The 20,709-nt window shown below is 40.9% G+C and overlaps 1 protein-coding gene across 4 annotated transcripts in view; it reads left to right on the forward strand.

Moving 5' to 3' along the window:
* Positions 1–822: 822 nt before the first annotated feature.
* Positions 823–20,709, forward strand: part of FBXW4 (F-box and WD repeat domain containing 4) — an 80,429-nt gene continuing 60,542 nt past the window's right edge. Inside the window, exons 1-2 of one of the 4 annotated variants that reach the window (XM_057735952.1) lie at positions 823–1,656; positions 18,783–18,878. In XM_057735952.1, coding sequence (XP_057591935.1) covers positions 866–1,656; positions 18,783–18,878 — 887 coding nt within the window. In that variant the 5' untranslated portion in view covers positions 823–865. The remainder of the gene's footprint in view (positions 1,657–18,782; positions 18,879–20,709) is intronic. The other 3 variants (XM_057735949.1, XM_057735950.1, XM_057735951.1) reach the window with 3 other exon arrangements.

Below are 20,709 nucleotides of genomic sequence, written 5' to 3' on the forward strand. Positions count from 1 at the left end.
AAGTCACGTGTATAATTTTAACCATTCTAGTAGTTACATTAAAGTATATTTAGGTTAATGTATCAAAAATCTTATCACTCCAACATGTAATTAATATAAGACTATTAATAAGATAGTTCACATTCCTTTTCTTGTATAAGTCTTCAAAATCTGGTGGGTTTTTCACATAGCACACCTAGATTTGCACTAGTCACATTTCCAGTGCCCCAAAGCCATGTGTGACTAGAGGGGACCGTGTAGGACAGCATGTCTAGACTTCAATAGATTTTTCTTAGCTCTCCCTTCAAATTGGTGCCCTTGTGAATGGAATGGGTGGTGTGGGGAAGGGCTCCTGGATGACCTTGGAGAATCCACTTGCCCTTGGATGGTGACTAATAGCTTTACCACTTGCTGATACATTGACTGGGGAGTTATGGATTCAGGATCTAGAGGATTGCAACCTCCTAAAATGTCTAAAATACCAGCTTTATTGCTAGGACTGTGGTTTACACCCGTATGAGAACCTGCCAACTTCCAGGGGTGCAGTTTGTGGGGCCCTGGTACGTGGCCTGTAGAAAGGAGGCATCAGCCGAGGCAGAAGAAGGCTACCGGTGGGGGAAGGCCACCCAAGTGGGTGCTTCTTGAGGGCAGAACTATGTGCTTCTTGAAGGCGGAAGCTCCTCTTGCGGCCTTAGCCAGGCGCTTGGCTGGCCTCACACGCTAGACGAACGCAAGCTGTGCCTCCAGCACACGCTCCAGGCGGCCCGGGGCGTGGGAGGGGGCCGCTCCCCGGCCCGGGCCCGCACCCCGAAGCCGCTCCACGGCCGCGAGTGTGAGGGGCGGGCCCAGGCCTCGGCCCGCACCGCCCCATGTGACCCGGTCCGACATGGTGTCGCCTCCTCCCGGGGCGGCGGCGGCGGCGGCGGCTCGGACTTGGCTCCGTGTCGGGGCGGCCCCGCGGCCGCTCATGGGCAGCCAGGGCGGCCTGGGGCCTCCCGGGAACGGCGGGCCCGGCGAGGGAGAGAGCGGGGAGACGAGGAAACTGCAGGAAGGGAGAGCCGCGCGGGGAAAGCGGAGGAAGGGGAAGGGGAAGGGGAAAGCGGGAGCAGGGCAAGGCGGAAGAGGAAGCGGGGCGGAAGGGAAGCCGGAGCCGCCACTGGAGGAGGCAGCGGAGCTGGGGGCCGAGGCGGGAGCGAGGGCAGGCCTGGGAAAGACAGGAGAGGAAGGCGGGAGCGTGGAGGAAGGGGCGAGAAGGAACGTCAGGGGAGATGAGGGCAGCGCACGGCCGCGGAAGGAGGCCAAAGGAAGAGATGATGGGAAGAAGGAGGAATGGAAGGTCAGAACTGGACAGCGGGAGAAGGCCAGGCCGGCGAGAGCACAGGGACGAGGGTTTCAGGCTTGGGGCCGCCTCGCTGGGTCAGGGGCGGCCATGGCGGCGGCGGCTGAGGAGGAGGCAGCAGCCCGGGAGCCTGCCGGCCGCCACGCCGCGGGGCCCGCACTCCTGCGCCTGCCAGAGGAGCTGCTGCTGCTCATCTGTTCCTACCTGGACATGCAGGCCCTCGGCCGCCTGGCTCAGGTGTGCCGCTGGCTGCGGCGCTTCACCAGCTGCGACCTGCTCTGGCGCCGGATAGCCCGGGCCTCGCTCAACTCCGGCTTCACGCGGCTCGGCACCGACCTGTAAGCGCCCGCTCGCCCGCCCGCTCCCCGCCCCGGGCCGGCCCGCGTCCCGGGAAAGGGCGGGGCGCCGCGGCCTGGTCGGCCCGGGGCCGTGTGGTATTCCGAATTCTGAAGCCCGGACCCGGCCTCCGCCGACCCCCGCCCGAGCACCCTGCTTCTCTAGGAGGCCTCCATCCGAGGAAGCCTCCCAAGAGCATCCCTTAGTCAGCACCCTCCCCGTGGGCGGCTCGTCACAATTAGCCATCTTAAGCACTCCCTTCAGATTTTAGCTGTGTTTTCGCAGACACTGACCGCCTGGGTTCCTCAGCTTCAGAGGATCTAGGCTGGTCTGTGGCTTTAGAGGCCTCCTCCCGTCCAGGTGTAGGACCCATGTCCAGTCTATGGCCTATCAGGACGTTTTGGTGGACATTCACCCTCTCGCCCTCTTCGAAGGGTTGTTAGGCTTCAGGGCTCGGATAAAATCTAATATGGAGAAAAGGGCTCGCACCCCAAAAGAAGGCCCTTGGTCCAAGTGTCAACCATAGTTTATGATTTGATGGAGGCAGAATGACACAAAAAAGCGTCCCTGCTTATGGCAGGGGGTTGGATGAGGTGTATAGACTGTACACGAAGGCATGGTATTGTAATTTGGTCTGTTTTTGATAGGATCTGAGATCTGTGAATGAAAAACTTAACCATGTAAGCTGTTAAATAGGAAGGGGGGAAAAGTATGGAATTGGGGGAGAAAAGCTTTCAGATTGCACCCAACTCCATCCAAAAAAAAAAAAAAAAAAGGTAGTTCTAATACAGTATAGCAACATTAAAGGAAGTTGGTTTGAAACATAAAAAGCTATATAATACCATCACCTCTAGACACTATTCAGTTTTAAAAATTACTTTTCATTTGCACACCTCTTCCTCCTCCACACCTCTTCCTCCTCTTAGTTGCTATCCTACTGACCCTAACGGAATAGGTACATAATAAATGTTTGTGGGCTGTACCATTAAAAACATTCCTGTAAAATTAGGCTTTCATGTTGTGTGCACCTTTTTGCTATCATATATAACAAGGAAATGAATAACAGTGCATTTTTTGGTAACAGCTTTATTGAGATATGTCACATACTATGTAATGCATAATTTTTTGGATTGGTTCTTTAGGGTAGATTCTCAAGATTGGCATTATTGGGTCAAAGGTTATGGTTTGCAAAAAGGCATTGTACCAAGTTACAGTGGCACTAGCAACGAATTATTAAGCCAGTTTCATGTAAGAATTTAAAAAATCTTTACTATTTTAGTGGACATATAATGGTATCTCAAGGCTTTGTAATTTTGTATTCCTTTACCACTGACCAGGATAAATATTTTCCCCAGTGTTTGTTTCACCTGTGAGATTGTCTTTTCCTGTCTTTGCCCATTTATTATTGGGGTCTTGATGTTACTCTTATAAAGGATTCCAATCCTTGTGGGTCATAGATACTAGGCTCTAGTCTGTCACCTTTTTGCAAATATTACATTTTCCCCAGTTTATTCTTTTTACTTCACTGTTTTTGGCCTATAGAAGTTTTACATTTAAATATTTCAGAATCTGTCAGTTTTTATGTAATTTTTACATCTCCCACCCCCCAAACTGAGAAATTGATGATTTCTCCACAGACCTCATAAGTCTTCTCTTTGATATTGTGCTGGTTTTCCTATAATTTGATTTTTAAAAACAGTTAACACTTTCATCAGTATCACTTTTGTTTTGGTATAAGGGGTGAATTCAGCCTTTTTTTTATAAACAGCTACCATGTTATGACTACACTTTTTGTTAAATAATTCTTGTCTTTCCCTTTAGGAAGACAAAAAATTTTGTTTTAGAAAGCTTCCTTTGCCAGATATTAATTTTATATATCTATGTGCATATACAGTCACACATACATACATATTATGTATGTATATATGTTGGATCTATATCTGAACCATTTTGTTCCACTGATGTATTTTTCCATTCCCATTCTATTTTAAATATTGTTGCCTTTTGATAGAGTCTAATATCTGTTAGGTTTAGTTTACCCTTGTTGGATTTGTGTGTGTGCGTGTGTGTGTGTGAAAGAGACGTCTCACTCAACCCTCCAGCAAAAAGAAATGAAAAAAAAATTCTGTGCCTTTTCAAAAGTTTATATGGTTTTCACTATAAAGTTCCTACATATCTGTTGTTACGCTTAGTATTCTTAAATATGCTATTCATTTCATTTTTATTGTGAATACAATCTCTTTTTCAGTATGTTTTCCAACTGGGTATTATTAATGATGTCCAGGATTGCTACAATCTTTTTGGAAATTTTGAACCTGATCATTTTGTTTAACTTTTACTATTTCTAGTATGATTTTGTTGTTGATGATAATGATTGTTTGGGATTTGGGGGGCAAAAGTCTTGTTACCTTCATTTCTTATAAGAAAAACTCTTTCAAAGAACATGTCAGTTGACCTAGAAGAGCAGTTGTCTAAAATGCTTGAAACCCAAGCTAGCTGTGGCAAAATTTGGCATTCTTGCTCTCCTTATAGAGATTGAATGAACAAATGAAGAATTTATGTTTATTTTTCTTTCCTTTTCAAATGCTCTAAAAGATGATGTGAATGAGTGTGCATTCTGTAAGCAATAATAACAAAATGAAAATGAGTGTATAGTATAAAGTGCTTTGAGACTGCCAAGTGATTTGGCTTTATTATTTATTAGCCATGTATGTTTTGATTTCTTGCCTATGTCCTAGGATATGGTATCTCCAGCCTTCTAGGGAAGTTGTTTTACCACAGCACTTGGTAAAGAGCAGGGTCACTGCTCGTGTTTTCTGAGTTGAGGGGAAAAGCTATGCGTGTTACAGCAGGTGGAAAGAGTGTTTACCAGTGTGGTCTGTTTTGGGACAGTTGCAGAGACGTGATAAGCCACCAAGAGAGGTGGTTGTCATCCCTGGAGGGAGATGGCATGTGCCCCAGTTCTCTTAGGGCATCAGGGAGCCTGGGCCCAAAGTTCGATGAAAGTATGGCTGCTTGGATAGTGGCAGGGCTGTAGTTCATGTTTTGGGCTAATTAACTGCACATTGGAAGTAGGATAAGTTTTTATAAGCACAATACAAAACTTCATTTTGTAAGAAGCCACACAACTTCACTGCCCTGGAGTTTTATCATCTATAAAGAATGGGAATAACATATCCAGTTAAATAAGGCTTAAATGTTGTGATGTGTAAGTGATAGCACAGTGTTCAGCACATAGTAGTCACTCAATAAATTGTTGTAAAATAGAACTTTTTAATTGCTTGGCTTCTCCTTCAGGCAGTCTGTAGATAGCAAAAGTGGAGATAGTGTGACTTGGAGATACACACACACACAGACACACAGACACAGACACAGACACACACACACACACACACACACACACTCACCCCTTAGCTTCTTTCACCTGTCCTGAATGTTTTTCGAAACATGACAGCAGAACCTGTGGGCTTTAGGGTCTGCACTCCCTGCTGAAGAGCCTCATGAATTCTCAGAAACACATACTAAGGTTTACTGACCTTCCGGCCCAGGGCAAGTCCCATTCAGTTTTGCTGTTCCTAACTGATCATAGCTTTGTTGAGTAAGATGAACTGCTTTGGTTCCTTGTGATTTGTTAATGGTCTATACTTGTGCTTGAAGGCATTTTGGCCACTTTAAAACCACAAACAAATAATTTGCTTCCCTTTAGGCCTCTTGCCCAAACAGTGGTAGGTATCCTGAGCTTTTTTTTTTTTTCAAGTGGACACAAAGTTTGAGTCAGTCATCTGGTTTACAGTTGGTTTTGTTTGAAAGTTTTATGAAGCCTGAGGGAATAAAAATATCTTTAATATAAAAATCAAGGAAATGTTTCATGTAACAATCTTTTAAGTTTTTCCTAAAGAGTGGGGGCAAAACTAAGCTAGTTTAGTCTTCAGGAACAAAACAGTGAAATTTAACTGTCAGTTTATAATGTAGGCTAAATGCAAGAAATTAGACAAGAAGTATGACAGGTGGAAGAGCAAAGGTGCTATTTGCAAATTCTGATACTGTAAAATTAACGAGCAAAGAATGGAAAGAAAAAAGTATATCCATGTATGTAAATCTATTTAAAAAATACTTTTGCAGTCTTATATTAAATACTTATACATGATCCTCTTGATCCCCTTTCTCCTAAATTAAGTCCTGTGTGTTTTCAAACTTGAATTTTATTTTAAGTATCCTTTGAGCATTACCTGGGTGCTCTCTTGTATTTGCCTGTGATAGATTTGCCTAGAATTAACAATAGGTGTTTAGGGAGTCAGGCTCTTAGGTGTTTGCCCTGGCATGTATATTCATTCCTTAGCCAGGGTCTGGTAGTCTTGAGCTCTTTGAGGCCAGGGGACTGGGGTATCTATTTCAGTGATGATTAACGTCCAGAGTGGTGAGATGGACACAGATAAGCAGAGTGTGTTTGTTTGTTTTAAAATGATTGCACCTAAGAGCATTTTTTTGACCCAGAAAGCATGAAGTTTCCTAACTTTGAACAGAGAAGGCATTGCTCACTGGTTACATTTAGGGCCTAAACAGTGATTTTCAGAAAACAATTAGCAACTTTAAGTAGCTTCGGCTCTCTCCTTCACCTTTCTGCCTTACCTAGGAAGAGGTCACTTACTTGTTCTCCGGTTCATTGAAAGGTTTCCTATATGGATGTATTTATCTTCAACTGTTTTGGAAAGGCCTTATTTTTAATGGTTTTGTGAGTTAATAAAATTTAGTTCAGTTTACATGTTTAAAATAAATAAAACAATACACCTGTGGAAGCAGGAAATGGTCTCATGCAGTCAGTACCTCCAAATGCAAACTGGAGGAACGGAAGAGGCCTTTTCCTCCAAGACTCAGAACATGGAAGCTGCTTATATCCTTTTCAGTCTTGTAAAAGTTAAAAAGTAGGGATGAATTTCCTAGCTTTCAAGGCAGAATCATGGAGAAACCCAGAGTCCTCGTAATCTAAACAATAACAATTGAACAGATAAACAATTCATATTGGAATGAAATCTCTGAAAATATTTCAGTACTCAGTTTTCTTACTTTCAGTTTTCTGTGTCTAGCCCCTTCACCTGAGGTAAAGATTGTGCTTGAGCTGCTTGAAATCAAACTGTCAGTAAGGCTACACATTTAAAAAATATATATATATTTATATGTATATAAATATATATATTTGAGTGTTTGACCTAGAAAAGAATTACCTTTGTGTGACAACTTAAGCTTAACTCTGGGTTGACTCTGGCATCGGATTAGTTTCTGGTCCTAACTGATAACCATGGAACAGGGAGAATTTCAGGTAGACTCTTCTTGAGATCAGGCTCCAATAAGTTTTGAAAATTTAAGATGAGATCGACTATTTGGAAAAATGAGGAAAATTTTTCAGTGAAAATTGACATGCCTCCCACTCTGATCTATAGAAACAGATTTTTTATAAACTCCAGAATTTATCTCAAGTGTGTGAGCCATCAGATGAGGTTGAGAATCCAAAGATTTGGTTTATTCTTGAGGAAAGTCCTTTCTATTCAGCAGTCTTGCTCAGATTTGAACACGTGTCAGATGGAACTCCAGGTGTAATCAGTAGAAGCAAGATGGTTGTGCTAAGAATATGTTTATGAATCTTAAATCATGTAAAGTCTTGAACTGTATCTAAAACTGACTATGAGACTATCTGGAGAAAGAATTTATCTCTTGTTAGAGGTTTGGCTGCCTTGTCTCAACTTTGAGTTAGTCCTTCATTGTATCCAAATTGTCCACATTGCCCTCCCTGGAAGTCTGGGCCACCCAATGGGCCTTTGTGCTTGCCCCTCTTTAGCCCACAATTAATTGCCAGTACATTCTTTCTTCTTCTCCTTCTTTTTTAGTATTTGGCATGAGCTCAAATTGCTGAGAAAGGTGACAACTGTGAAATGAAGACAGGGCTTGGAGACACCTTAAAAAATACATGCAAAGGCCACTAAATGACAAGAGCAGACTGCCAGGCTCTTTCAAAACATCACCATGTCTGTTGACTTTCCATTCCTTGTTCGCAGCACAAAATTGGAGGTCAAAGAATCATAGGAGTTCGAGATGGAAAAGACATTTGAGGTCAGCCAGTTCATGCCTCCGCCTTCTGCCCCTGATTCCAAATCATTCCTTACATTATATTTCCTCCCCCAGCTCTTGTACAGTTTTCACGGTCTTCACTCAACCCTGGCTGTCACCTTTGGGGAATGATGCTGGAGGCTCTGCCCAGTTTCTCCTAGGCAAAGAGAGATATTGCCTGTGCCCCCAATTGACATTTGTGAACTTCTTTGTTGGTGGTCTCGGCTGAGAGGCTGAAGGCTAACTGGAAGTCTCTTTGCTGCCTCGTGATGGAACTTTTCTAGACAGAAGTGAAGTGCATTTAGTGTATTTTGTGTTGGGGGAGGGGAAAAGGGCCAGGATACAGTACAAGCATTGCTGAATTTGTTCCTAGACTTTTCTCTAGGAAGCTTTTTGGCCTGAAAGGAGATGTGTGCACACACATGAGGAATGTGTATTGGGGAGTTGGACAGAGACAAGGAAATTACCCTGAATAGGAGTTTGGTAAGAACCCTAACTTGCATATTGGTGGATTAAACAAACAAATAAAAAATGCTAGTCCTGTGAAGTAGTAGATGATTGTTTTAAGAATTGCATGTTAGGGAAGAAATAGATATTAGAAGTTTCAGCTTAGAGTCAAGTTGAGGAGAACAGATGGGCTGGAGGCAAGTATTTTGGACTAGGGGACACTGTTGCTTTTTGGGATCTCCCCTTTAAGAAAGTAGAAAAAGAGCTGTCTTATGTTCACTGGCTGCATGGTTTGGCAGGGGGAATGGTCATTTTTAGAGGCAGCTTTGGAAGGTTACCCCCAGCTCCCCCTCTTGTTCCAGCAGCTGTTGGGAGCAGTCCGAAGGGGGTATTATATTTCTTCTGGTAACTCTGCCAAGAATGAGAGGAAATCCACAATCTGTGGGCTTTTTTAGGGGGATGGGGATGGGGTGGCAGGTGATGGGACAGGGAAATTAAATTGTTTTATAGTAAATATATTGAGATACTTTTCCTGGAAAGCTGTTTCACTGAAAGGAATGATATTTCCCCTGCTCACTAGCTCTGTAATGGGTTCTTTCTCTGCAGAGAAAGTGAAATAGTCTTCTTCCAGTACTTTTTTTTTTTCTTCTCTGTAGATTGAGCTTTGACTTCCCCTGTTTCTTTGAAATTCCTTTAGAAAGTCCACATTGAAAAGGTGAGTCAAGATTCAGATACAGGTGGTGTGTGTGATTAAGAGGGCCCTCCCTCCAGAAGTGAGTTACTAAAGGAGAACCTCTCATTCATACCTTGTCTTGGCTGCAGTTTGACTTTATCATAATGTCCTAGAAACTGGAGATATAAAAACTTTCTGGGTGGTATCTGGTTCATGTTCTCTCCATCTCTTCATCCAGGCTGGAAGGGCACCAGGGATTTTGAAGCCTGGCCACTTGGGCTGAGAACCTGTTTTGGTGATTAATATGGGACACAGTTGCAAGATTAAAAACAGTAAAAAAAACAACCCTGAGAAGCAGCGCAGTATAATTGTTCCTCACATTTCAGATGGGGAGCCCAGGGAAAAGTCATTTTGAAGGTATGAGAACAAAATCCACTTCTGAGTCTGGTAGTGCCTGATTCATGACTCAGAAGGTGGCCTGTTCCCAAAAAAATAGTAGCATCTTTCTTGCTGTTGTTTATTCTTAGAAAGTGCCATGTCAGCCTTTCTGAAAGCTGTATTGTGGGATTCTTGAAAAGCTGATTCTGAGATTAGATGAGTGTGGGAAATGCTGTGTTCCACATCCCCTTTCTCGGGGATTCACAGTGTTCATTGGTAAATTAAAGGCTTGGAGAAGTCCTGTGCTAGAGAGACCTGTTTAATTTTGTTTCAGCATTGTCCAAAATGTTTGACCATAAAATTCTTCTTTCTCCTTCTTAATATCTTGCAGAATGCACACACTGGTCAAGTGCCCTGCAAATATAGAACTTGACCAATAGCGGGAGGAAATGAATGTGAACATGGCCCTAAATCCTAAGCTCACATAAAAAATCAGGGTTATGCCCAGTGCTTCAGAAACTGGTTTGGACAGCTTTGGCATGTGGGTGCCACATTAATATATTTCATCTGCTCAGATTCCTTCCCTTGAGCCTCTCTAGCATAAGAATTTGGAGGCCTTGGTTGAATTTCTGAAGATGTGCTATATTGTACATTTTTAGGAAGGGCCTTTGGAGCTTGAGGGTAGTGTGTCTAGGCTCCTGAAAATCTATAGGTATTGTTGAAAGTGTAACTTGCCAAAGGAGGAACTGTATTTTTGAGAACTTGCTTAAGCAGTTCCTATCAAAATAGGACCAAGGTTCTTACCTTCTGTGTCTAAGACATATTTTTGTATGATGTACATTAAAGGATTAAAAGATGAATGTCTTTTTTTAAAAAAGCAGGTTTCAGAAAGTTGAAAAACCTGTCCATTTGCTTGTTCACTGTTTGGTGTGTTACTGTTTGAGTAGAACTGTTTACTGCCCTGACCTTGTTCTCTTATATCTTTTCAGGTAAAGTTCATATATGTTCCTCCAAACATGCAATCTTTTTCTTTTTTGCAGTGAATTGTGTCATGAACCATATTGTGGCTCAGTGGTTTGTCTGACAGATATGCTCATAAAAATGTGGATCTTTGGTTGAATGAAAATAAAAGTCTATAAATTGTTAAAAATTTTATGGCAAACTTATTCAGGGTTCCTGATATGTCACTGCTCTGCAGCATGCTGGTTGAGATCCACTTTTAGAAGTACTAAGAGTTTTAAGACTCAATCCTGTGGAATTTATGACTGTATTGGACAAACAAGACATATAGCTGTGAAAAGCTAACAATGCTTAGGTTTGCGTTAAGCTCGGTCTGCGAGTTCACATGAGAGAGAAGAATGCTTGGAGGAGTCAGGGAAGTAGAGGCTTAAGCTGGATTTTGTAGAATGGGTGAATTTGACTAGTGCCCAAAGGAGGAAGCATGCATTTTCAGGGACAAAGGCAGGCTGGTTCTGGCAATATAGGAGAAGGTATGGGGACAGGAATGAATGTAAAAGAGAGATGGCTTGGCTGGAGTTCAGTTGCAGAGTGTGAAGCCATGGGAGGTGAGGTTGAATGAGTAAGGGGAGCTAACATTTGGAGGCCTTTCAAAGGAGATGTGGGTCTGCTCCATGCTCTTCTTGTGCTTGGTCCTGTCCTCATGCTGGGCATGTTCCCTGTAATCTCACTTCACCTTGGGTGTTGAGGCCGTTCCCTATTCCCTGGCCAGATGGATAAGCAGTTTAACACAATATATGATTTTTCATTGACTTATTTTGAACCTTAATTATAAACCTCTGCTCCTGAGGACTTTGGAGGATTTAGTGTAACACACATATAAATGAAGAGTTAGAAGCTTCTTGTCTTGGGCTGTTTAAATACTAGTACATACATTAAAGCCAGATTCTTAGTATTGGTAGCAGAGCTTGTGGGCGCAGGCATTATGGGGGGAAATCTGCTTTCTGGTGAGCAAGATCAAAGAAATCGAGACTGTTAAAACGTCAAGCCCCCAAGCATCATTTTGCATAGCTCTGACCCCCCTCCTTAGCCCAGTTCCCCTTGAGATGGCCTTGTTCTACACTTGTGGACAGAAAGCCTCCTTTCCTGAATTCCCAAGGCAGCAGGAAGTTATGCTTATGGCAGTCGTGCAGGTAGGCAGCATCAATGGGATCAAGGGGAATCAAACTTCAAGATGGGGAAAGAGGGAAATTGATTTGTGATCCAGGAGGTTTCTGATCTCAGAGACTGTGCCGGTGTAGGATCTCTCCAATATGCTAACAGTTGCCCTCCTTCATCCCCTAGCCATTTTTCTTCAAATTCGGTTTATTTATTTACTTTTGGTTTGGGGTGTGAGTGAGGAGAGGTGAAATGAAAGGGGACTCTAGATAACTGCCTGGATGAATTTCTGTCCCTCTGGACTCATGGTTGCCAAGATTTTAAGGGGCCCGATAGCTTACCGTGGGTGCATGTTGTGTTGTTTTTGTTTAAAATAGGTCATGCACCCAGGAATGCAGTCAAACTATCATGGTGACTAAGTGCCGGAAAGCTGAGAGGGAGGGGGGCCAAGTGGAAAAATGAGCCTGAGGCAAGAGAAAGAGGGCTGGGAAAATGGAAGTTCCACCAGGCCCACGGGCCAGGTTAGAGATTCCGCCATGCATTAACAGCTGCACCAGCGGTTTATTTACAGAGCAGTAATCATTTTGGGGGGAAGCATCCCCACTTTATACCAGTAACTGTCAAAGAAACCGCCAACCAGAGAGCATTTGAAGGATGGGAGCAAGAGTCCTTACTGAATTCCCAGGGGCACCTGCTCATGTCTTTTCAGGCACTTTGGATGTCTTGTTCTACTGACCCCTTTGCCTAGGTTGTAATCAGTCCCCACAGGGAGGGAGGGATACCTGTTTTCAGAGAGAGGAGTTTTTTTAATTCCTTCTGATTTTTCAAGTGTTGAAGCCAATAAGAATATAGATATGATTTGGTCACCAGCTAGGGAAACTAACATCAGAGAGCACTGAACAAACAAAAGGGATTAAAAAAAAAAAAAAAAAGCTGAGTTGTAAAGCTGCTTTTAACAAAGTGGTATTATTTCTCAAGTGAAAGCCAAATGGAATGTTTTTTAAAAGTTGAAATTTGATTTGAAGGACCAGAGCCAAGTATTTTGATTATGGTGTTGGTTGTGGGAGAGGATGGCTGCACCTGCTGCTTGGTAGCAGCTTCTAAAGTTCAACTTTGAAAGTTTCTTGCTTCTGTGGTCAGGCCCTCAGGGCAGTGCTTTGACCCTTAGTAAAGTGTCACCAAATGGCAGTTAAGTGACAAGAGAGATAGAAGCATTGTCCTTATCCCAATTCAGGAAATATTTTCTCCCCCCGCTCCCCCCTTGTTTCCTTCCTGTTATGATCCGGAATATTCAATTTTTGGTTTCACCTCCATCTACTAACTTAGACCTAACTCAAGAGGAGAGGTTAACTATGAACAATCTCCTCTTTTGTATCTAGGAGGGACTTGTAGATACGATTTGATGATGCGTCTAATCTTTTTCACTGAGAGTTCAATTCTTTTGGTCTATCCTGTTGACTGTATTTTATGGTCCTCAGTTTTCTAACCATCTAGTAGTGTAGGTTGCTCTCTAGAAATGTGAAACTGGGGACCACATTCACCCAATGGAAGAATTCAGTAATATATTTTAGCTTTAACGTGTGTACCCAAATCCTAATCATCCAGCCTGAAAGAGGGCTAATGTTTGACATTAGAAGAACAATTTCTGAGTTATAATTAGAAGAAAAAGAAATGATTGTTAGATTAGCTTTAGTGATGTCACCATTCATTGATATAAACTACTATGTTTATATTCATGTAAAAATAATTAACCTTTTTCATGGTGATTTATAACTTATCCTGTATTTTGTTTTAGTTGTCATTTTAAAACACCACAGTTGTGTGAAATACTATCCTTATTTCATAGGTGCAGAAATGGGCAATTAGAGAAGCTAGGTAACCAGGGTTTTATAATTAGTAAGAGGCAGAACCAGGACTCAGATCCCAGTTGCCTACCTCTGCGTTCAGTGCTTTTCTCACAACTTTATTTAATCTGTTATTTAAATGAAAGTAAATAAAAAGGTTAAAGGTAAATGAAAAGACGAAATTATCAACAATTGTGTGATACATATTTAAAAAAATACTTCCTAAAACTCCATCTTTTTACCTCTTCTGAGCTATTTATGAAGACATAATTTTATGTTGTATCTCATCACCTTTACTTTTTAAAAAAAAATGTATGTATGTATGTATGTATGTATGTATGTATGTATGTATGTATGTATGTATTGGCTGTGTCCGGTGTTAGTTGCCACACGCAGGATCTTCATTGAGGCATGCGGGATCTTTTGTTGCCGCGTTCGGGCTTCTCTGTAGTTATGGTGTACGGGTTTTCTCTTCTCTGGTTGGGGCGCATGGTCTCTGTAGTTTGTGGCACTGCAGGTCTCTAGTTGAGGCGTGGGTGGGCTTAGTTGCTCCGCAGCAGGTGGGATCTTAGTTCCCTGACCAGGGATTGAACCTGTGTCCACTGCACTGGAAGGCAGGTTCTTTACCACTGGACTACCAGGGAGGTCCCCTCACCTTTACTTTTATAAATTTGACTTTGTTTTAAAATTACCACTACTTGTTACAGTAATTTCCAAAATGTTTTGCAGTGCTCACATTTGTCATTTCTAGTAGCAATATATTCCATTGCGTTAGTATACTGTTTTCCCCCACAGACAGACATTTGGGCTATTTCTAGATTTTAGCTCTAACATACAGCTGCAACTATAAATATCTTTGTAAAAAAATATTTTTCTTTTGAATTATTTCTTTGTGATATAGTGTTGGAAATGCTGGGTCAGAAGCTGTCACTTCTTTTCTTGACAGAATTCCTTTCTGAAAGGCTGTACCAGCATGCTACCAGGAATATATAAACAAACCCAAACCCTTTTAACAAACCAAAGCTAGTATGTGGTTTTTCCACTTAACAGATGTGAGGTGGTACTTTAATAATTGTTTTAATGTGCATATTTGTAAACTATTATTGTTTTGGAATGTTTCCCCAGTGTTTATCATGTGAACGTTGTGTGACTGTTCTTATCTGCTATTGGATATAGATGACAGGGTATTGGAGACAGGGTGTTATCCTGATAGATTTTTATCATTCCCCCTAAAAGTTTTAGGGATAAAACTTTAGAGATAAAACCCATAGCATTAATTGTTAATTTCCCCCTACTCTGTTGCTTTCATTTTAATCTCTTTTTTTCTTCTATGCAGTATTTAAAATTTAAATACTTTAAAGTTTTCTAATTAAAAAAACTTTAAAATTTACTCTTTCATTTTGGGAGAATTTATTATACCTATTGTGATATGAGAATTTTTTACTCTTTTGATATCCAGGTTTATCAAAAGCATTACTTTTATTTTAATGAGCATGTTTATCTTTACCAAAATATTACATTGTAGAAAATTTGGGAAATACATAAAAATACAAAGAAGAAAGTAAAAACACCCAAAGTTGGCTATCCATGGTTAACTATTTTAGTCTGTTCTTCTAGTGTTCTTTCTCGGCATGTATATTTTTCTTCCCTCCCTTCTTTCTTTTCTTTTTAAGATTTGTTTTATTATTTATTTAGTTATTTTTGGCTGTGTTGGGTCTTCATTGCTGTGCACAGGCTTTCTTTAGTTATGACGAGCGGGGGCTATTCTGCATTGCGGTGCACAGGCTTCTCATTGCGGTAGCTTCTCTTGTTGCGGAACACAGGCTCTAGGTGTGCGGGCTTCAGTAGTTGTTGCACGTGGGCTCAGTAGTTGTGGTGCATGGGCTTAGTTGCTCCGCGGCATGTGGGATCTTCCTGGACCAGGGATTGAACCCATGTCCCCTGCATTGACAGGCAGATTCTTAACCACTGCACCACCAGGAAAGTCCCCCTCCCTTCTTTCTAATAAAACTGAAACATGTTATCTAAACCCAACAGCACTAATTAAGTGATGATTTCTTTCCTTACTTTAAAATTTTACTTTGTTACATATTAAATTAGTATCAATTTGGGTTATTTCTGGCAAAAATTTCTGACAAAGATTGACAAGAAATAATGGATATATAAAATAAGGAAAGACTGAGAAACTGCTATAGACCAGAGGAGACTGAGGAGACATAACTAGATACAGTGCTAGATGAGATCCTGGGACAGAAAAAGACATTAGTGGAGAGATTGGTTAACTCTGGAGCTTAGTTAATAGTAATGTACCAGTGTTAATTTGTTAGTTTTGACAAATATGCCATGGTTATGTAGGATGTTAACATTAGGGGAAGCTGGGTGAAGGGTATATGGGAATTCTCTGTACAATCTTTGCAGCTTTTCTGGAAATGTGCAAATAATTTAAATTATTCCAAAATTTAAAAAAAATTTAAAAGGAGAAGAAAATCAAAGATATTCAGAAATAAATACCCTGGGATTTCCCTGGTGGCACAGTGGTTAAGAGTCTGCCTGCCAATGCAGGGGACAAAGGTTCGATCCCTGGGCTGGGAAGATCCCACATGCCGAGGAACAACTAAGCCCGTGCGCCACAACTACTGAGCCTGTGCTCTAGAGCCCAAGAGCCACAACTACTGAGCCCACGTGCTGCCACTACTGAAGCCCCTGAGCCTAGAGCCTGTGTTCCGCAACAAGAGAAGCCACCGCAATGAGAAGCCTGTGCACTGCAACGAAGTAGCCCCCGTTCGCCACAACTGGATAAAGCCTGTGCACAGCAACAAAGACCCAACACAGCCAAAAGTAAATTAAAATAAATAAATAAATATTAAAAAAAAAAGAAATAAACACCCTAGTATGGTTTTGGAAATATAAGTTGGTATAACCAACAATGACAATTTGGATTTATCTATCAAAATCAAAAATACACAATTTCCTTTGATCCATTCACTTATAATACTTATAATACTATTATATTATAATATACTATATTATACAATATAATAGTACTACTTATAATAATTTTTTTCCTCCAGATATATTCCCATATGTAAATAGAGATATAAAGACATTTATTGTTTATAATAGCTAAAGTCTGGAAACCTTTTAAATGTCAATCAGTAGGTGACTGATTAAATGATTGAGTCCACAGTGGCATTCTATGTAGCTGTTAAAGAGAATGAGATGGATCTACATGTATTGATATGGAATGATCCCCAAGATATATTGTTAAATGAAGAAAGCAATTAGCAGAATTGTATACTACTATTTTTTAAAATAAAAAGTGGGTTTATGTATAAATACACATATACACCCTCCCCAGCCCCCCCCCCCCCCCCCCCGTATATATATGCATCTACAGTATATATATGGTTGCCTCTAGGGAGGGTCTTGGCCAGGAGTGAGGAGAATGTCTCACTTTTGTATTGTTAACCTTTCATACTATCTGTGTTTTTCTTTCACCCTGTGCATTTATTACTTCGTTAACCAAAAATAATTATTCTATACAAATAAATAAATGAAATGGGGCTAGGAGGCAGAGTTATCATTTATCTAGGAATGGATTAGGTATCTTCTCTTTCTGCTTGCCAAAACCATCCTTTCTAAGTTGTATCTGGTAGAATCTTGCTTGCTACCTTCTAGTAAAGGGTGGTAAATGTGAAGGTAGAGTAGAGGCTGGAAGAAATGCTTGTCTCTCTCCATTTCTTGGTAGACATGGCAAGTTACCACTCTGTGTCCCAAGCACTGTATCTTATATTGTCCAGTGGAGCAAGCCAAAGAGACACAGGGGAGATGTGGGGGCCTGAAATGGAATGTTCAAATTCTTGTCCACAGTTTCAAAATTCCATCCAAATGACTACTTTCATAGGGGCCTTGAGCTCTTCTTCCTATCCCCCTACCACTCCAATCCACTCCAAAACTATGCCATTCTTGCTGCTGCTGTGCTCCCTCATCTCTTACTGCTCCAGCTTTCTTCATCCAGAAAGTACTATTGACACTTCCCCTTCAACATTTTTTAATGAAAAATTTTAAATATATAGAAATGTTGAATGAATTGTATAGTGAACACTCATACACCCGCCACCTAGATTCTACAGTTAACATTTTACTATATTTGCCTTATCTTCCATTTAAAGTGAGTTGCAGATACCAGTACACTTCACCTCTAAACACTTCTGCAGGTTCATGCATATCATTGACAAGAGTATATTGGTGGGAGGGTTGGGGGGGGGGAATGAATTGGGAGATTGGGATACCAAATTGTACACTCTAAATATATGCAGTTTATTGTATAAAAAAAAACAGAGTATATTGGTTTATGGGTTTTTTTTTTTTTTAAGAAAAATTTATATACAATGAAATGCTCAGATTTTAAGTTTATCATTTGATATGTTTTTGACAAATGCATACACACTTGCATAACCCAAATTCCTTCAAGGAAGTTTGTACATATTCTTTCTCAGTCCATTCCCATCTCTACCCTGGTGGTCAACACTCTTCTGATTTTTTCACCATGGATTATTATTCTTCCTTTCAGTATTCACATAAATGGAACCATACAATATGAACTCTTTTGTGTAAGGTTTCTTTCATTCAGCATGTTTTTGAGATTCACTCACATTACTGTGTGTATCAATAGTTCTTTCCTTTTTATTGCTGACTAGTATTCCATTGTATGAATATGCAGTAAAGTATGTTTATCCATTTTCCTCTTGATGGATGCCTGGGCTGTTTACAACTTTTGGCTATTATGACTAAAGTTCCTATGAATAGTCTTGTGTAAGTCTTTTGTGGACATATGCTTTCATTTCTCTTGGGTAATTGCTAGGCCATACAGTAGATGTATGTTTAGATTTATAATAAATTGCCAGACCTTTTACCAAAATGGCTGTACCATTTTCATCTCTCACCAAGAATGTAGGAGTTCCTTATTAAAAAATATATATATATACACATAATTATATATAAAATAATTTATAATTATTTTATATAAAATTATATTTAGAGAGGGAGGATTCTTTATATTTTGGGGCTTCTGTATTCATTTTGACGAGCAGAAATTTTTAATTTTGGTAAAATCTAATTTATTGGATTTTTCTTTTATGTTATTGCTTTCTGTGTCTTAAGAAACTGTTGTCTACTTCCTGAGCCACAGAGATTTTTTTTTCTAGCAGTTTTATAATTTAAAATTTTATGTTTAAATCTGTAATCTTTTGAATTAATCTTTCTGTATGGTGTGAGGTAGGGATTTTTTTCCCATATGGCTAACCAGTGGTTCCAGTACTCTTTGTCATCCTCTGTTAGATTGCTTTGGCATCACTATGGACATTCTAAAGGACAGGCTGTTCTCCTTGGCTTTCTTGGTTATCCTAGTGTGGAGAGAGAAGAGTTATTTCTTTCTTGTCTCCTAACCCCTTCACTTATATCCAGATATTTTCTGGATGTTTCTGAGTCCTGACTCGTAAGCCCAGGGAATTTTCTCTGCTTGGCAGTGAGTTGTAGTGATTGGATTATCTGCTCTGTTTGGATACAGGATGGCCAGTATACCAGTGAAGGAACGGGTGAAGGTATCTCAGAACTGGAGGTTGGGACGCTGCCGAGAGGGGATTCTGCTGAAGTGGAGATGCAGGTAAGTAGCCTCTTGACTCTTTTAAAGCTACCTGGGACATAAAAGCATGCTGGGAAACGAAAAATGTAGTCTAGCTGGAGTATAAATGTGCCTGTCTTGGGTGATGGGGCACTGGTGATCCTTTAAACACCACAAAGGGGGCATCAGAGGTACAACTTTTTTTCACATTAAAAAAAAAAAAAATTACAAAAAATGTACTTTATATTAACAGATCCCACATTTTTATGATTATAAAATTAATAAATGCTTATTGTAGAAATTTGAAAAAAAATAGAAAAGCTTAAAGAAGAAAATAAGACTTACCTATAATCCTACCACTCAGAGGTAACTTCTGTTAATGCACCTCATCAAAAGAAGTAAATGAAGCCAATATTTCAACACATCTTGTTTTACAGTTATTTTTTAAAAAATTTTCTACTCTAGGGAGTTATTCCTTCACTCTTGGCTTCCTGTAGCCCTCTCCCCTACTTTTATTAAAAAGCAAAATAGGATCTGAAGATTTGGATATATATGTTACAGGAGGTAGAGCTTAGAAAAAAATGGCAGGAAATTTAGATAATGGCTTTGGCACTGCTTAATGCCACAAATTTTATACTTCATTGATGCTGAATTATTTCATAGTTATTACTTGATTCCCTACCAAAAAAGTACTCCTTGTTGATTGGTTGGAATGGATAGGGAATATTATGATTGCACATTCCTGCTGACCTGGACCTGTACTGATAGGTCCAGGCAGGCTTCTTCATCTAATGACTTTTCTCTTTTCCTTGTGCTGCTTTCACTGACACGGGTTTACTGCAAATTATGTGGTGATGGTGATGGTAAAGAAACTACAGGGGAGAAAGATGGATTTGTATGATGAAGGGCTTTACCCTCTGCTTCCCACTTTTGCCTTTTATTCCCAGAAAGAAGACTTTGTTTCTCTATCAAGGTTTTGTTCCTGACGTCTTTTTGGGTTGGTTTCAAGCAGTTTGGCAAATAAATACACAAAATGCCAGGCTGCCCCGGGATTCTCCACTCTTCACCTGGCATGAACCTGGTTTCTTGTCCTGGGCAAATGGCTGTTTACCAGATGGCTCTAAACACATGAATTCCAAACGCCTCTGTTTGCTGCCCACTTGAGTGTGCCACAAACTCGTGCAAGGGGGTGTTGAAGAGGAATGTGCGTAATGAATGAGAGTGCAGGCATCTGTACACACTCTACACATGTTCCATATAATATATGCACACACTAGTAAAAGCCTCATGTGCAGAAACTAGTTACTACAAAGTCCAAGCTGCATTTAATGGTCCATCAAGTCAATTTGCAGAACTTTTCCACATTCCCATGACGCTTGTATTAAGGAGTCTGGGGAAGAAACACAGCCCAGTTTGCTCAGACAGGCTTGGCAGTGGGAGATAGTGTCTCTGTAAATGGGGATGAATCCTCTGTCCCTATGCTTTGCTTGGGACATGGTAGCTCCAGGACCCCTACATTGTGAAGGACAGGCTGCTGGGATATACCTTGAGAAAGGGGCTTAGTCCCCGCCAGAGAGCATGGTATCTGACAGAGTCTTCTTTCTTCTTAAGGCTCACTGCGTGCCATGGGACTGGCCTGTGGCTTCTAACCTTTCTTCCTCCTGCCAGTTTGTAGAGGGAATCTTTAACTATTTGTGGATTTCTCTTATCAGCTGCCTGTGAGAGCCAACTATTTCTCTGTAGTCCCTGAACTGTAGTAGACTGCTTTGGAGCTGTGTTTTTCCATTGCCACAGTTACCCTCAAATACAGAAGTGTAGATATCCTCTGTGAGGATCTAGGAATCTAATCACTACATTAGCATCCTTTCCTAAA

The sequence above is a fragment of the Hippopotamus amphibius genome, chromosome 5 (genome assembly GCF_030028045.1).
Source record: "Hippopotamus amphibius kiboko isolate mHipAmp2 chromosome 5, mHipAmp2.hap2, whole genome shotgun sequence".
Taxonomy (NCBI): Eukaryota; Metazoa; Chordata; class Mammalia; order Artiodactyla; family Hippopotamidae; genus Hippopotamus; species Hippopotamus amphibius.